Here is a 12,621-nt window from a genome sequence, read left to right on the forward strand (position 1 = left end):
ACTTTTAATTAACTTAACTTTTATTCAATATTTTTCAATTCACAGCTTCTAAATTCAGTGTGAAAATGTTGATGTAATAGTGCCACCAAACTACTTGATCCAACTTTCATCCAGTCAACAATTCAACATGGCGGATTCCAAAGCAAAGGTAACAGCTATGTGCAATTTACTGCAATGTAACGTCTACAACGTCTGAATTAAAAAGTCTGTGCTTGATTGGATTGGTCTGGAAAGATGGCACTATTATATAAACATTTTTATATTGAATTTAAAAGGCTACAGATTATATAAAGATTTTTTTTTATGATTGTAATTAGTTTATCAAACTATGTCTAAAATCATTTATTTTTTAATATTCTAATTTTTAAATTTAATCACTTCAATAGAGCTGTTTACCCTCAGCCCGTGGAAGCGAGGGTTGTTGTAGAAGAGCTTCATCTGTTCAGGTGGAAGGGGTCCCAGAACTTTTTGGATGGTGAAGAGTTGGTCGATCTCGCTCTCTCCCGGAAACAAAGGCTGTCCGTCGCTCAGCTCTCCTAAGATGCAGCCCACTGACCACATGTCCACCGCCTTCCCGTACGGAGCCCTGAGACAGAAGAGTTGCTGGTGACCTCCATGATTAAATACATGAGATATATGTCGGTGTGTACCCGAGCAGGAGCTCCGGAGAGCGGTACCATCTCGTCGCCACGTATTCTGTGTAATTGGCATCAGTTCCTTCAGAGAGATTTCGGGCAAACCCTAAAGAGTTAAAGGATTTATTAAGACCTTTTTTTCTAAAATATTTTTTTATTATGCAGAATATTGTATTATCAGATTTATTTTCAACATAAACACAAAACATATTAAATATTAAAAGTTTAAAAAATCACAAAACAAGAACCAGGGATGAGCAGGACAACACAAATGTTTATTAATCAATTTTATTGTCTTATCTCTGTCAAATAATAACTTACTGAAATGCCCAGTGACAAATCATGATATCAAAACTGGAGGAGAACAGAGAGTATGTTCAGCTGGATCACGAGTCTAACATTTGATGAAAGTAGCTGCGATTATGAAAGTTATCTTTGTTTAAGATGTACTAAATAGAGTTTAAATGCCATTGAAATTGGAAATTTTTGAATTTTAAAGGGGTCTTGTGCCCCCTTGTACCTTCTTTCTCTTGACCTGATGGAGATGACATTTGACCTTCCCCCTAAAACCTTCACTGAGGAGTCAGTAGACTACACGATCATTTTCAAGACATTTGGTCGACGTACACAAAGACATACAAAGGGACAGATAGAAAGCAAGAGAGACAAACATACTTGTTTATATACATACTATTATGGGACTTAAAGGTCAAACTAGTGGATGAGAAGCACTTGTTTGTTTGTTGGGGTTGAATACATCGTCTTACACACTCAGCAGGGTGTCAGTCTCACTCCAGATTGTGGGCATGACGAGGCCTGTGCCATGTTTCCCTTTCCCCCCGTTATGTTGCTACACCAGCAGATTGAACCCAAGCGTGATTAGTCTTTTGTGTGTCAACAACATGTCATCAACATGTTCACTGAGAACCAAGAACCCTGGTCTAAAAAAACTCCACAGAGAGCAGTGCTCACCAAAGTCGCACAACTTGAGCGTGTCATCGGAGCTGATGAGAAGGTTTTCTGGCTTAATGTCTGGAACAACAAAAACATAACTGAGGCGACAGATAAACCAGTCACAGTTACATCATCACAACTTGTCACTTCAGCTGAGAGAGAGTGTGAATCAGTGAGCTGCATAAAAAAGAACGGTTGGTCAAATATAGACTTTCATGTCAATCCATCATTTATACATCACAACTTCATGTGTGGCCCGCAGGCCAATTGGACACTCGCTTTAATGCTACGAGGTCCAAACACTCACACCATCTGTTCTCGGAATCTCTGGCAGTCAAGCAGAAACATGTCACAGGAGCAGTCGAGCAACACTTGCAAGACTGGCTTCCCTTTATTAGACCAGTCGTACAGTTAGTTCATTCTCCACTTATGCATAAAAGTTTATCTGGTACTTGAATAAATTCTTGAATATTTAAAATTCATATGTTGAATCTGCATTGATTTTTTGGTTTTAAATAATTTCATTTAATAATTTGAATATTTAAATGTTGAATTAATTTGTTTTAACTAATTAAATTCAAAATGAAAAATATATATATATATATATTTTAATTTTTAATTTTAAATATATTTAAATACAAATAATATATATATTTAATGCTTTGAAACAAAATTTCAAGTTTTCAACAATTTAATGTTAAATTCAACATTCTTATTCTGATGGACTGATGTACTTCCACAGTTCCATGTACCATGTTCCATAGTACATATGGTGTGTATTTTATAATCACCTCGGTGAACAATGTCGTGTTTATGGCACCAGTGGATGGCTCTGATGAGCTGGTAAATGTAACTGCGTGCTTTCTCTGCAGGCACTCCATTGGGCAGCTCCTCCAGCAACTCCAGCATGTTCTACAAGGCAAATAAATATATATATCATTAACATTTTCATTCGCTATGAAAGACTGGTCTTTTTACGAAAACAGTTCCATTTACTGAAAATGAAATCATTATCGTACGACTAACGACCCGTAAACTTCACCCCACAAAGCTAAAATAGCTAAGCTAGGAAGTTGACCTTAAGGTACAGTTGCAAAAAACAACAATTTAACAATTAACAGTTTATGTTAACAGCATGAAACCTTTGCAAGGATTTTAATGAAAAACAAATTGTAATAACATGTAAGTACTCACCTCACAAAGCTAAGCTACCACATTTTAAGTGAAATAATTACACCTGTAGTGAAGTCCTTCATGTTTGTTTTTGGCATCAAAGTCCTCGTTTTACGACTTTCGGAATGCAGACCCTCACCCATCAATCTTCTGGCATCCAAAGGCCGGCCATTCTCCACACATGGCTGGAGAACCAGAATGACCACAGAGAACCCAAACCACCAGATGACTAAATTATGGATCAGAGTATTAATTGTGATTTTCCTGTTCAATAAAATATTTTCAGGTAAAGGGAAGCCAAAGAAGAAAGTCACGTCAACTATAGAACCAAGCATAAAAGTGTTTTGATGTCTATATGCTGTTTGAACATAAATCTCAATATTTTGTTTTCATAACATGTAACTTTTGATATTATTCTGATCCTTAGAAAGAGCTTGGAAAATTATGATAAGTTAGCCTTACGTGTGAGCCTCAGATCTTTCAATAACGTCAAATAAAAGAATGTTTCAAAGTCAATCAGAAGGAGGAACAATACAGAAGGAGGGGACCAAGAGCCAATATCTAACCGATGGGTGCTGAGGAATCGGATGTCAGCCCACCAATCCAGGAGCACGGCTTAAAAAGAGCCACGCGAAACTGCTCTGCCCTTACCTTCTTCTCGCCGAGCTCGCCAGCCCGTTCGCCCTTCCCTGGCTTCCCATTCTCTCCCCTCTTCACTCCCCTTCCTGACTCCTGCCCCCTCTCTCGACCCTTTTGGTTTTACCCTGCAACTCGGTGCAGTAAGTCTCGACACAACCTTCTCAAGACGCAATCAAGCTGCAAGCAATCCAACCTCCAGCAGCCAGCCAAGCAAGCCTGAACCTCTTGGGCTCCACCAAGCAACCAAACTGCTCTTCCAGAGAAGGTCCATGCGTCAAAGACTCGGTTGAGGAAGATCTTTGCCAGCATGCAACAAAAGGCCAGGACCTGACCCGAGAAGACCCCGATGTCAGCGCTTCTCGCTACACGTCTTCACAGTGGTCCCTGCCAAGTCACTCCACAACGCAACTGGATCCAGGGCCTTGGCTTTGTGCGTCTGCTGCTGCTCATCACTTACTAATCCTCCTCACCTCAACCGCCTCGTCCTCATCATGCCTTCCTCTCTCATCTCGACGACGTAAGAAACTGTAACATTGTCACTCTTGCATTGATTGACGTGTTGGTATTTTTCTAATTGATCTGAGGTGGCAAGATTAGCTTAAAATACATTGTAAAGCTTTCCCAGAGTTTACACTTATCAAAGCCTGATCAATTTATATTGTTCCTTCCATGATATCAAAGCAAGCATCATCATTCCATTCCATTGTTCTTAACTGTTCTCCCTTTTCTCTTTATTTATTTCAATACATCCTATAAGTAAGTCAGTTGCCCTTACAATTTTTCAGATTTGTGTATAATCAATTTAAGAGCCTCTTTTTCAGTAAAGAACATTAATCACGACAACAAGTAGTGACTTCAGTTAATGAGATTGATTCAAATTAGTGTTTCATAATCAATTAATTATTATCCACGTAAATTAAATAGTTTTCTTTGGACTAAAACTCAAGGGTGGTGCTCCAACTTCAGGTATTCTTACCTAGAGGCAATTTTAAAGTTAAATCGACCAGAACTTAGTTGTTCTGTAAATAAACCTTTTTATAAGGGCTATAATCACTACAGACCATTCAGTTTGAAACTTTCCTACACTTTAGATTACAATTGGGAAATAAATGAAACGTTAACAGTTATATTTTCTTTTCAGGTAATACGGTTGAGCAAAGAGATCCTTTCTATCAACTGAAAATATCATGTCTTATAATGTAACTCGAAGAATTAAATTTGTAATTCTAAAAATAATCTTTAATAGCCACAACATGCAAGCGTTACAGGATGGTATTTAGAACTGTTGAATGGACATACATCATCTTTTTTTTTAAATATAATCAAATTCAACTGACATAATAACAAGTCTGTTTCAGAAAAACACATTACAGTCATGTTGGTTGATGTTCTTGGTAATTTTCTTTTTTTAAGTGTAGATTTTTGGTTTACAATTTAAGATGAATAAATTATAAAGATTTATTTTTGTACTTTTCAGGTTTTTTTATTTTACCAATTTTACACATTCAAGACATCTTAAAATTGGACTTGTTCGGTTCATTCTGAGTTGACGGGATATGAGTCACTATATCACTGACCTTCTCCACATACTCAAAGACCAGGTAGAGTTTTCCTCTCCTGCGAAACGCTTCCTTCAGCTCCACGATGTTCTCTTGCTTGAGGGTCCGGAGCATCTTGAGCTCCCGAAGGGTTGTTTCTTTGACTTCTTCATTTTCTGTGGAGATGAATGTTCTTAGTCGTGATATTTATATACGAGGAGTGGGATCTCTTGCCTTCACTGTCTTTGAACTTCTTGATGGCCACAATTTCATTGGTGTCCTGCGTCACAAAAGAGAAGGATACAAAGGTTTTAATCACTTGTTTGAAGCCATTTTCATCTCATTAAGATACAATAAATTCAACCCACTTTATCGAGGTCTCAATAATAGAGGGATCTGAAGACAAGTTATAGTTTGAATAATAAATAATATAGTATATAATAATTTATAAGATAGGAGAAAACTGCCAATCACACTAAGATAATTTTTCCCTACACTGTCACTTAAACAGCGGATACCTTGAGCAGAACCAGACTCTCTGTGAACGTTCTCTACTGATTTTTATTCCCTCAGATAAAGTGTATTCTTATTTTGTTACCAAAATGATGATCCTTAGTGGCTCCTCAAAGACAAACACACACATACGAAGTACACACATGCAAAGACACACACACAAGCCACTAAAACACATCTGTATACACACAGATACCCAAGCACACACACACGAAAACACAGACACCCAAAAAGAACTCACAACCACATTCACACACTCACAAACAGACACACATTCACGCACACACACAGGCCTACTATATTAAATGATCATAGATCTATCTGTGATCATAGATCTATCTGTGATCGTCGATCTATCAGTAATCGTAGATCTATCAGTGATCATAGATCTATCTGTGATCGTAGATCTATCAGTGATCGTAGATCTATCAGTGATCGTAGATCTATCTGTGATCATAGATCTATCAGTGATCATAGATCTATCTGTGATCATAGATCTATCTGTGATCGTAGATCTATCAGTGATCGTAGATCTATCAGTGATCGTAGATCTATCTGTGATCATAGATCTATCAGTGATCATAGATCTATCTGTGAAAGGAGAGAGGGAATGCTCCATCAATCAAACTTTCAGACTTTAGTAGATTAACTTGTGAAAATGTTTCTATTATCGCAGCATGAAGCCAGAAACTCTGCTGACTTTTTCTCCTGACTTGTCCTAGTTAGGCCTGAGACGTCCCGTGGCTCAGATCTGTGCTCCACTTCCTCCCCCATAAGAAGAGCCGGAGGCAGCATTGCAACATTCCGACGAGGATATCAGTGAGTCCAGAGAAGTCCATGACTCAGTACCAGAAGAAGAGTCTGGCTGGTGCAGCCACTCTATCTTGGCAACATTCTAAATCACACGTCTTATGAAAGATGAAAATATCTTTTGTGTGTGAAGTAGTATTAAGAATTGAATTGTTTCTGTGCCAGTCAAAATCAAGGTGTAAACTTGCTGAGCTGTGCAAACAAACTTGTTCCTGAGTACACAAAGTTCTACGACTAAAAACTTCCACACTGAGTGTTAGTGTAACTGACCAACAGTTTTTCTAGGTCAACTGTCTAACAACTAATCAGAAAAATTAATGAATTGAACATTTCAAATTTAAAAAAAATGCATTTAAAAAAAATATTTTTTATTGTTTTTTTTCTACACTTAGAGTTTAATGTTGGAATTCCAATTATTAAAATATAACTTCTAAATGTTCTTTTCTCTAAAATCAAATATAAAAATGGTAGCACTATTACAGAATCATTTTCTATTTCATTTAAAAGACCAAGAATTAAATAATTTTTTTTTTAGAAGATATTTTCTTATTATCGAAATTCCTCTATCAAACTCCTTGTGTAAAAAATATCCTTCATTTTAAGAATAGTAGATTTAGTCAATTATTTTTGAAAAAAGTTAACTAATCCTTCAGTGTGATGTCATTAAACTGCCCGATGTTTAAAAGTTTATCAGTGCCATCAGATTATTAAATATTGAATTTAACATTTAAAGCATTGAAACTTTGATTATAATAGTATATAATATAAATGTTTAGATTAAGTTTAAGAGAAATGTTTTTTTTTACACATAATTTGATATTCTTATTCCAATAATTCCTAAATATTTTTTCTAAATTCCAAAATCTTTAATTGGTAGTATTTTAAATTGAATATAAAAATGTATAATAGTGCTACCTGACAATCACTAGAGTACCGAGGTACTTGATCGAACTTTTGTGGGGAAGTAGAAACACTTGTATAACAGTGTCACCATAAATGGATGAACGTTTGATCAATCATCAAAAAACAACAGTATTTCAATAAAAAAATAACTTCTATAATTTAACATTAGAATTGTTAATTCAACCGTATACTGATGGCATTGCCAACGTCTGCTAGCTAAAATAGCTTCTGAATGACCCAGAAGTACATTTGTAACTAAGTCAAACTATTCTCGGTCTAAGCTGTTGCTTCAAACTTGGGTCACCTGTCACTCAAAAGAGGACTTAAAAAAGAGGTCCAGTGTGGAGTTGAATAATAAATGTACGTTTGATGCCCTAAACATTCCTGCTGTGCTGTCGTTTGTTGTGTCTATCAGCAGTTTTAGTGTTGGTTCTCTCGGCGACGTGAACCGGCACAGCTCCTCCTGTGGCATACATGCTGCGACATGTGCCACAAGACGTCTCGCAGCGAGGGAGTGAAAGCGACCGGGGTCAGCGACTTCTTCATCACACGTGCTGCCGGCGGCTCAGAGACCGAAGTAATGTACATCACACAAGTGAGCTTCAGATGAGCCTCACTGTCGCTCCAGTTACACGCTCAAGTGTTCCACTCAAGGTGGCCCATTTACGACCAGAACGTTCCCTGATGTCCCCGATTCTGCTTGTGCAAAAATAAATGTTCTGCTCAAGTACGAGGACAGAAGGTTTCGACCCGGCGAATTTAGAAGTTGCTGAAAGACTCCAGCATATGGGCTACAATGATCAGGTCAACGGAAAAGACCGTGAGCCGTGAGACGGAATCACGAAGAAAAAAATGGTTAATTATGAGATGGACTCAAATGTATTTATATAATAATGACATCAAAGAGTTGAATTATAAGATCTATTAAAAAGATTGGTTTATTATAAGATTAATTGAAATAAATTATTGAATTTTCAAATTGATAAAACAAGGTTACTTATAACACAAACATGTGTTGGTTAACTAAAAAAAGGGTAATATAGATTTAAAATAAAAGGCGAATTCAAAGATTAAATAAAATAGTTATCTTAATTGAATAGATCATGTGATGGAAACAACTAGTGGATTTATTTGATAATGATTTTGAAATTCACCCTATATTAAACTTCCATTATGCAAGGATTGTTTCTGCTGCGCAGGGAAAAAGGGAATCGCACTCACACCATTTATGTAGCATTGTAACCACTAAACTCAAAACTCACACAATTGTATCTTTTGACTGTTTCTGATCATATTCGACATTGATACGAGTAAACGAACCATTGATCCAAACAGAGAATACTAAATGTCAAACATGTATTTCCACTTATAAATATATTTTATACATAATTAAATTCATCCAAATCCACTAAAGTGACATCATTCATGTAAAAAGAAAGAATTATTTGTTCATTAAACTTGTCAAAGTAAAGTTTCAACACTTGACTTCACGTCTGTGACCTGAAACTAAACCATGTCGATCATGAATGATTCCGGTCGATACAGAAGCTGCCAGAAGATCATGAGAGCTGCGGCGCCCGAAGACTCATATGTCACATATGTTCTCGCTCACTTGGTTAAAAGATGTCGTGTCGGATGTAAGAACCTTATGTAACAAGGATAACATCTTAACTTATTCAAAGATATTCATCGTTTTATAAAACATTCCTTGTTTAATTTATGAAATCAACTTTATTTCAATCTGACACACAAAACATCATTGTGGGTATTTTATTACTGAGTTTATTAAAACAAAACAACAACCAAAATGACAGATATGATTTTATACTTATATATTTTTTATATAAATCAACCAGTTTGCGGTTAGCTTAGCCTTTACTAGATTCAAAACCAATTAATGTTAAACCATGGCCTGCGGGCCAAAAAGTGCACGTCACGCTTATAAACCTAGCCTGCCACGCCAACGTATTACTTACACAATAGCTGCCATGACTGAGAATAAAAGTGTAAATTTGGTCCTGGATCCCCACCTTATATGCACTTCGCTACCACTAGGTGGCAACACTTGTAGTTAAAACAATATCAATTAACTGGACCCGTTTATCCAATACTTGTGACCCCCATAATCCTTTGCTCCACAAGATTTTCTGCAAACACAAATCAATTATTATTATTAATCTTCCTGCATTACTCCACTAGAGGGCACATTCTAGGACCCAGTGCGGCCTTGAACGTTACCATTTTTCTCATCCCTGCTTAGGCCCTGCTGTTTATTTCTAAAAGGACATCATAGTTGAGAGACTTCAAGATAAGAGACTCATTTAAGAGTAAAACAACAAAGTAGTTACGGCAGAAAAAACAGAATAAAACAATTATTTTTGTTTTTTTGTTTTTTTTTAAACATGGAGTTTTGTATTCTCTCTCCCATAGTTTGCAAATAAATGTACTATATTCAATGTTTTATTCTGTAGACTTTTGAATTTAATAGTTGGTGTAATCGTGCCAATATGCAAGCTTTTTCTGGTTGACAGTTAGGTATCACAAATGTTTTTGTGTTTTCTGAACAAATATTCTTTATTTTTACTACCGCTCACTCGTTTTTCTTTCATTCTAAAGCTATTCTCTGCTCACTTTCTCAATGATGCAGATCATTCGACTCGTCAGCCTGGCGGAGATCATGGCGTCAAGAACACCACCGGAGCCGAGGCCAACGCTTCGTATAAGAGGACTTGCTTTTGTTAATCCCCGGTGATTAATGAAATCCATTCACGCTACGAGAATTCTCAATCTTCCCAGCAGAGTCACAGTGGCTGAATCACGACGCTGTCAATGTTTGACTTCTCTCCGAAAACGATAAGAGCATCCAGGCAGCTCAGAGGTGTGAATTCCTCAGAGGCGAAACTTGCCTGAATAAACACTCACTGCTGCTATGTTTACTCTCTTGTATGTTTGGTTCAGGCCGCGGAGGGTCGACTCTCACAGATACCGGTGAACAAGAAAAAAATGACAATTTCTCAATTTTCCAGGGATATGGAATAGTTCGATATACGCTTAGACTTTCTTATCAAAAGTAAAGACGAAATGACGTCCTTATTTGATCTCATATTGATCTCATATTAACGTTGAAACTTTTAATTTATGACATGATGTTTTTTTTCAGCATGAATGAATACTTTTCTGAATAATTGAATTAAATAATTGTTTTGTTTTTTTTATATAATAAAATAACAAAATTTAAATATTTATAAAATAAATAAATAATTCACATTCTTAATTTTTTTAATTTGTAGCCTTTAAAAGTATATTTAAATGTTAGTATATTGGTGCCAACAGACAATACCAAGCTTCTTGATCAAACTTTCAGTCAATCATGCAACACGTAGACGAGCATGTGACAGTGTACAGTATGTCAATGTGAACTGAAGCGCTCAGTGCTCGATTGCAAGTCTCATAGGCAATATTATAACAGCATTTATTATAAATAAATAAATAAAAATTACTTTACATATTTTTGTATTATTGGAATTAGAATATCAAACGCAGTGTAAATAGCTGGCGTATATTTGAATATACAAAAGATTGAATTTAATGATATCTAATGATATAATACAAACAGTGTATAATAATTGAATTCAATTATTCAAGAAAATAATACAAAGCTGAAAAAAACATTTCAATCGTAAAAATCATCACCATCTATTTACTCTGTTGAGTCACTGACCTTGTGGCTGCTGAGGTTCATCACTCTGACAACAAACCTTTATCTCAGTCACTCCAATGGTCCAAGAGGTCAGTTTTGCATAAAAACTCAAACAATAGTTTTCAACTTAAACTATTTCACCCCCAACATAATTTAATCTATCAATCTGTTCTTTTTCTGCAGCTTAATCCCTTATGTGTGTCACACACACACACTCATACCTACAGACAATTTCCCCAAGTTCCCAATCGACCTCTGTATGTTTTTGGACTGTGGGAGGAAACCGGAGTAAACCCATGCAACAAGGGGAGAACATATTAACAAGTTGGCTCCCTCCCAAGTGGGAAGTGAACCTGCAACCTTCTTGCTGTGAGGCCATCGCGCTAATCACCATTCCACCGTGCCAATCAATTTGGTTTTTGTAGTTTTTTTGTTTTTGTAAATAATTTAATCAATAATTGATTTCAGTGTTAGTGAAATTAGTTCCATCTGTTCATGAAAATATAAAAACAGTTAAATATGTTAATATTCTGTATAAAAATGTATATGTATGCAGTACATTACATATTTAAATAGGAAAATCAATGATTTGTTTATTCATATTTGCAACACTAGGGAAAAATACAATATTCCCATTTTCCTATCAACTTTGTTAAAGCACTAAAATATAAGACACTCTGTAAAAAACAGACAGTTGCCCTATAATAGAAGATTTATAATTGAAAACCAAATAATCTAAAAAATGTGTGAATAGAGCTAGTTCAGGGGGTTTTACAATTAATGAAAGTAAAGCTCAAATACGTATTAAATATGGCTTGAATTCCATTAAAACTGAACAGATTTAAATTCAATGTGGGTCTTTTACCCACCTTGTACATCTCTGCCATTTACCTGATGGAGTTGACCTTTGACCTCCCCCCTAAAACCTTCACTGAGACATCAGTAGACTACATTTTGATTCAAAATAGCTTCCTAACATCACTTCCCTCTGGAGAGGACTTTGCCAGCTACGTTGACTTTTTTCTAACCAGAGACGAGAGCATTTATTTCCTTCCGAAGACAGGAACCTCCTTACATAACTCAACACGAGGCGGACAAAAGAAGTGAGTGAACCGAACTTGTTTCTCCTGACAAGTTCTGACGAGAAAATTGACTGAACAAGAGAGGAAGAGACGGAGAGAGAGTCTTTGTCGTCTGGTTGACACAGTTACAGTGCATTATTGATGGAAAAGAAATGGATGTTAAGGACTAATAAAAAATGTCCTCTGCGTCGTGTTATTTTCTCTTTGGGGGACTGCTCCGGGGGTCCTCACAGTCGTAACATCTCATCAGGTCAATTGAAGTGACATTAGATTATTAAATGTTTGAATTCAAAGTTTCATATTTATGAAATGTTTAAACGATAACTGTGTGAATTCGAGTTCAAATTGACTTCAATTGATCTGATTGATATTGACGCACCAGTGATTAATCTCTTTTGCTATTGTCTGGTGGCGCTATACTAACATTTATATATTGAATTTAAAAGAGTACAAATCAAAAATATATATTGTAACTTATTTAAGAATTAATTCATTTAGAAAATATTTAAAAATTGTGTAATTTTTTATTGAAAAGAAATCACCCAATACAGAAATCATTTAATTCAATGCTCTATTTAATACAGATTTAAGTTTTGAAATATTCAATGAAATAAGGAAGTAACTTTGTCTTTGTCATTCATTTTGAAAATATTCGTATGTTTTAGCTAAATAAA

General features: G+C 35.8%; 1 protein-coding gene across 3 annotated transcripts in view; it reads right to left on the bottom strand.

The window, feature by feature from the left end:
- Positions 1-12,621, bottom strand: part of LOC148087091 (cyclin-dependent kinase-like 5) — a 40,933-nt gene that overhangs the window by 17,322 nt on the left and 10,990 nt on the right. For all 3 annotated transcript variants that reach the window (XM_087785319.1, XM_087785318.1, XM_087785316.1), the window contains exons 4-9: positions 5,174-5,219; positions 4,979-5,115; positions 2,381-2,501; positions 1,608-1,667; positions 651-741; positions 397-586 (exon numbers count right to left, since the gene is read on the bottom strand). In XM_087785319.1, the coding sequence (XP_087641445.1) occupies positions 397-586; positions 651-741; positions 1,608-1,667; positions 2,381-2,501; positions 4,979-5,115; positions 5,174-5,219 (645 nt within the window). The remainder of the gene's footprint in view (positions 1-396; positions 587-650; positions 742-1,607; positions 1,668-2,380; positions 2,502-4,978; positions 5,116-5,173; positions 5,220-12,621) is intronic.

Source organism: Callionymus lyra, chromosome 2 (genome assembly GCF_982586985.1).
Source record: "Callionymus lyra chromosome 2, fCalLyr1.hap1.1, whole genome shotgun sequence".
NCBI lineage: Eukaryota > Metazoa > Chordata > Actinopteri > Syngnathiformes > Callionymidae > Callionymus > Callionymus lyra.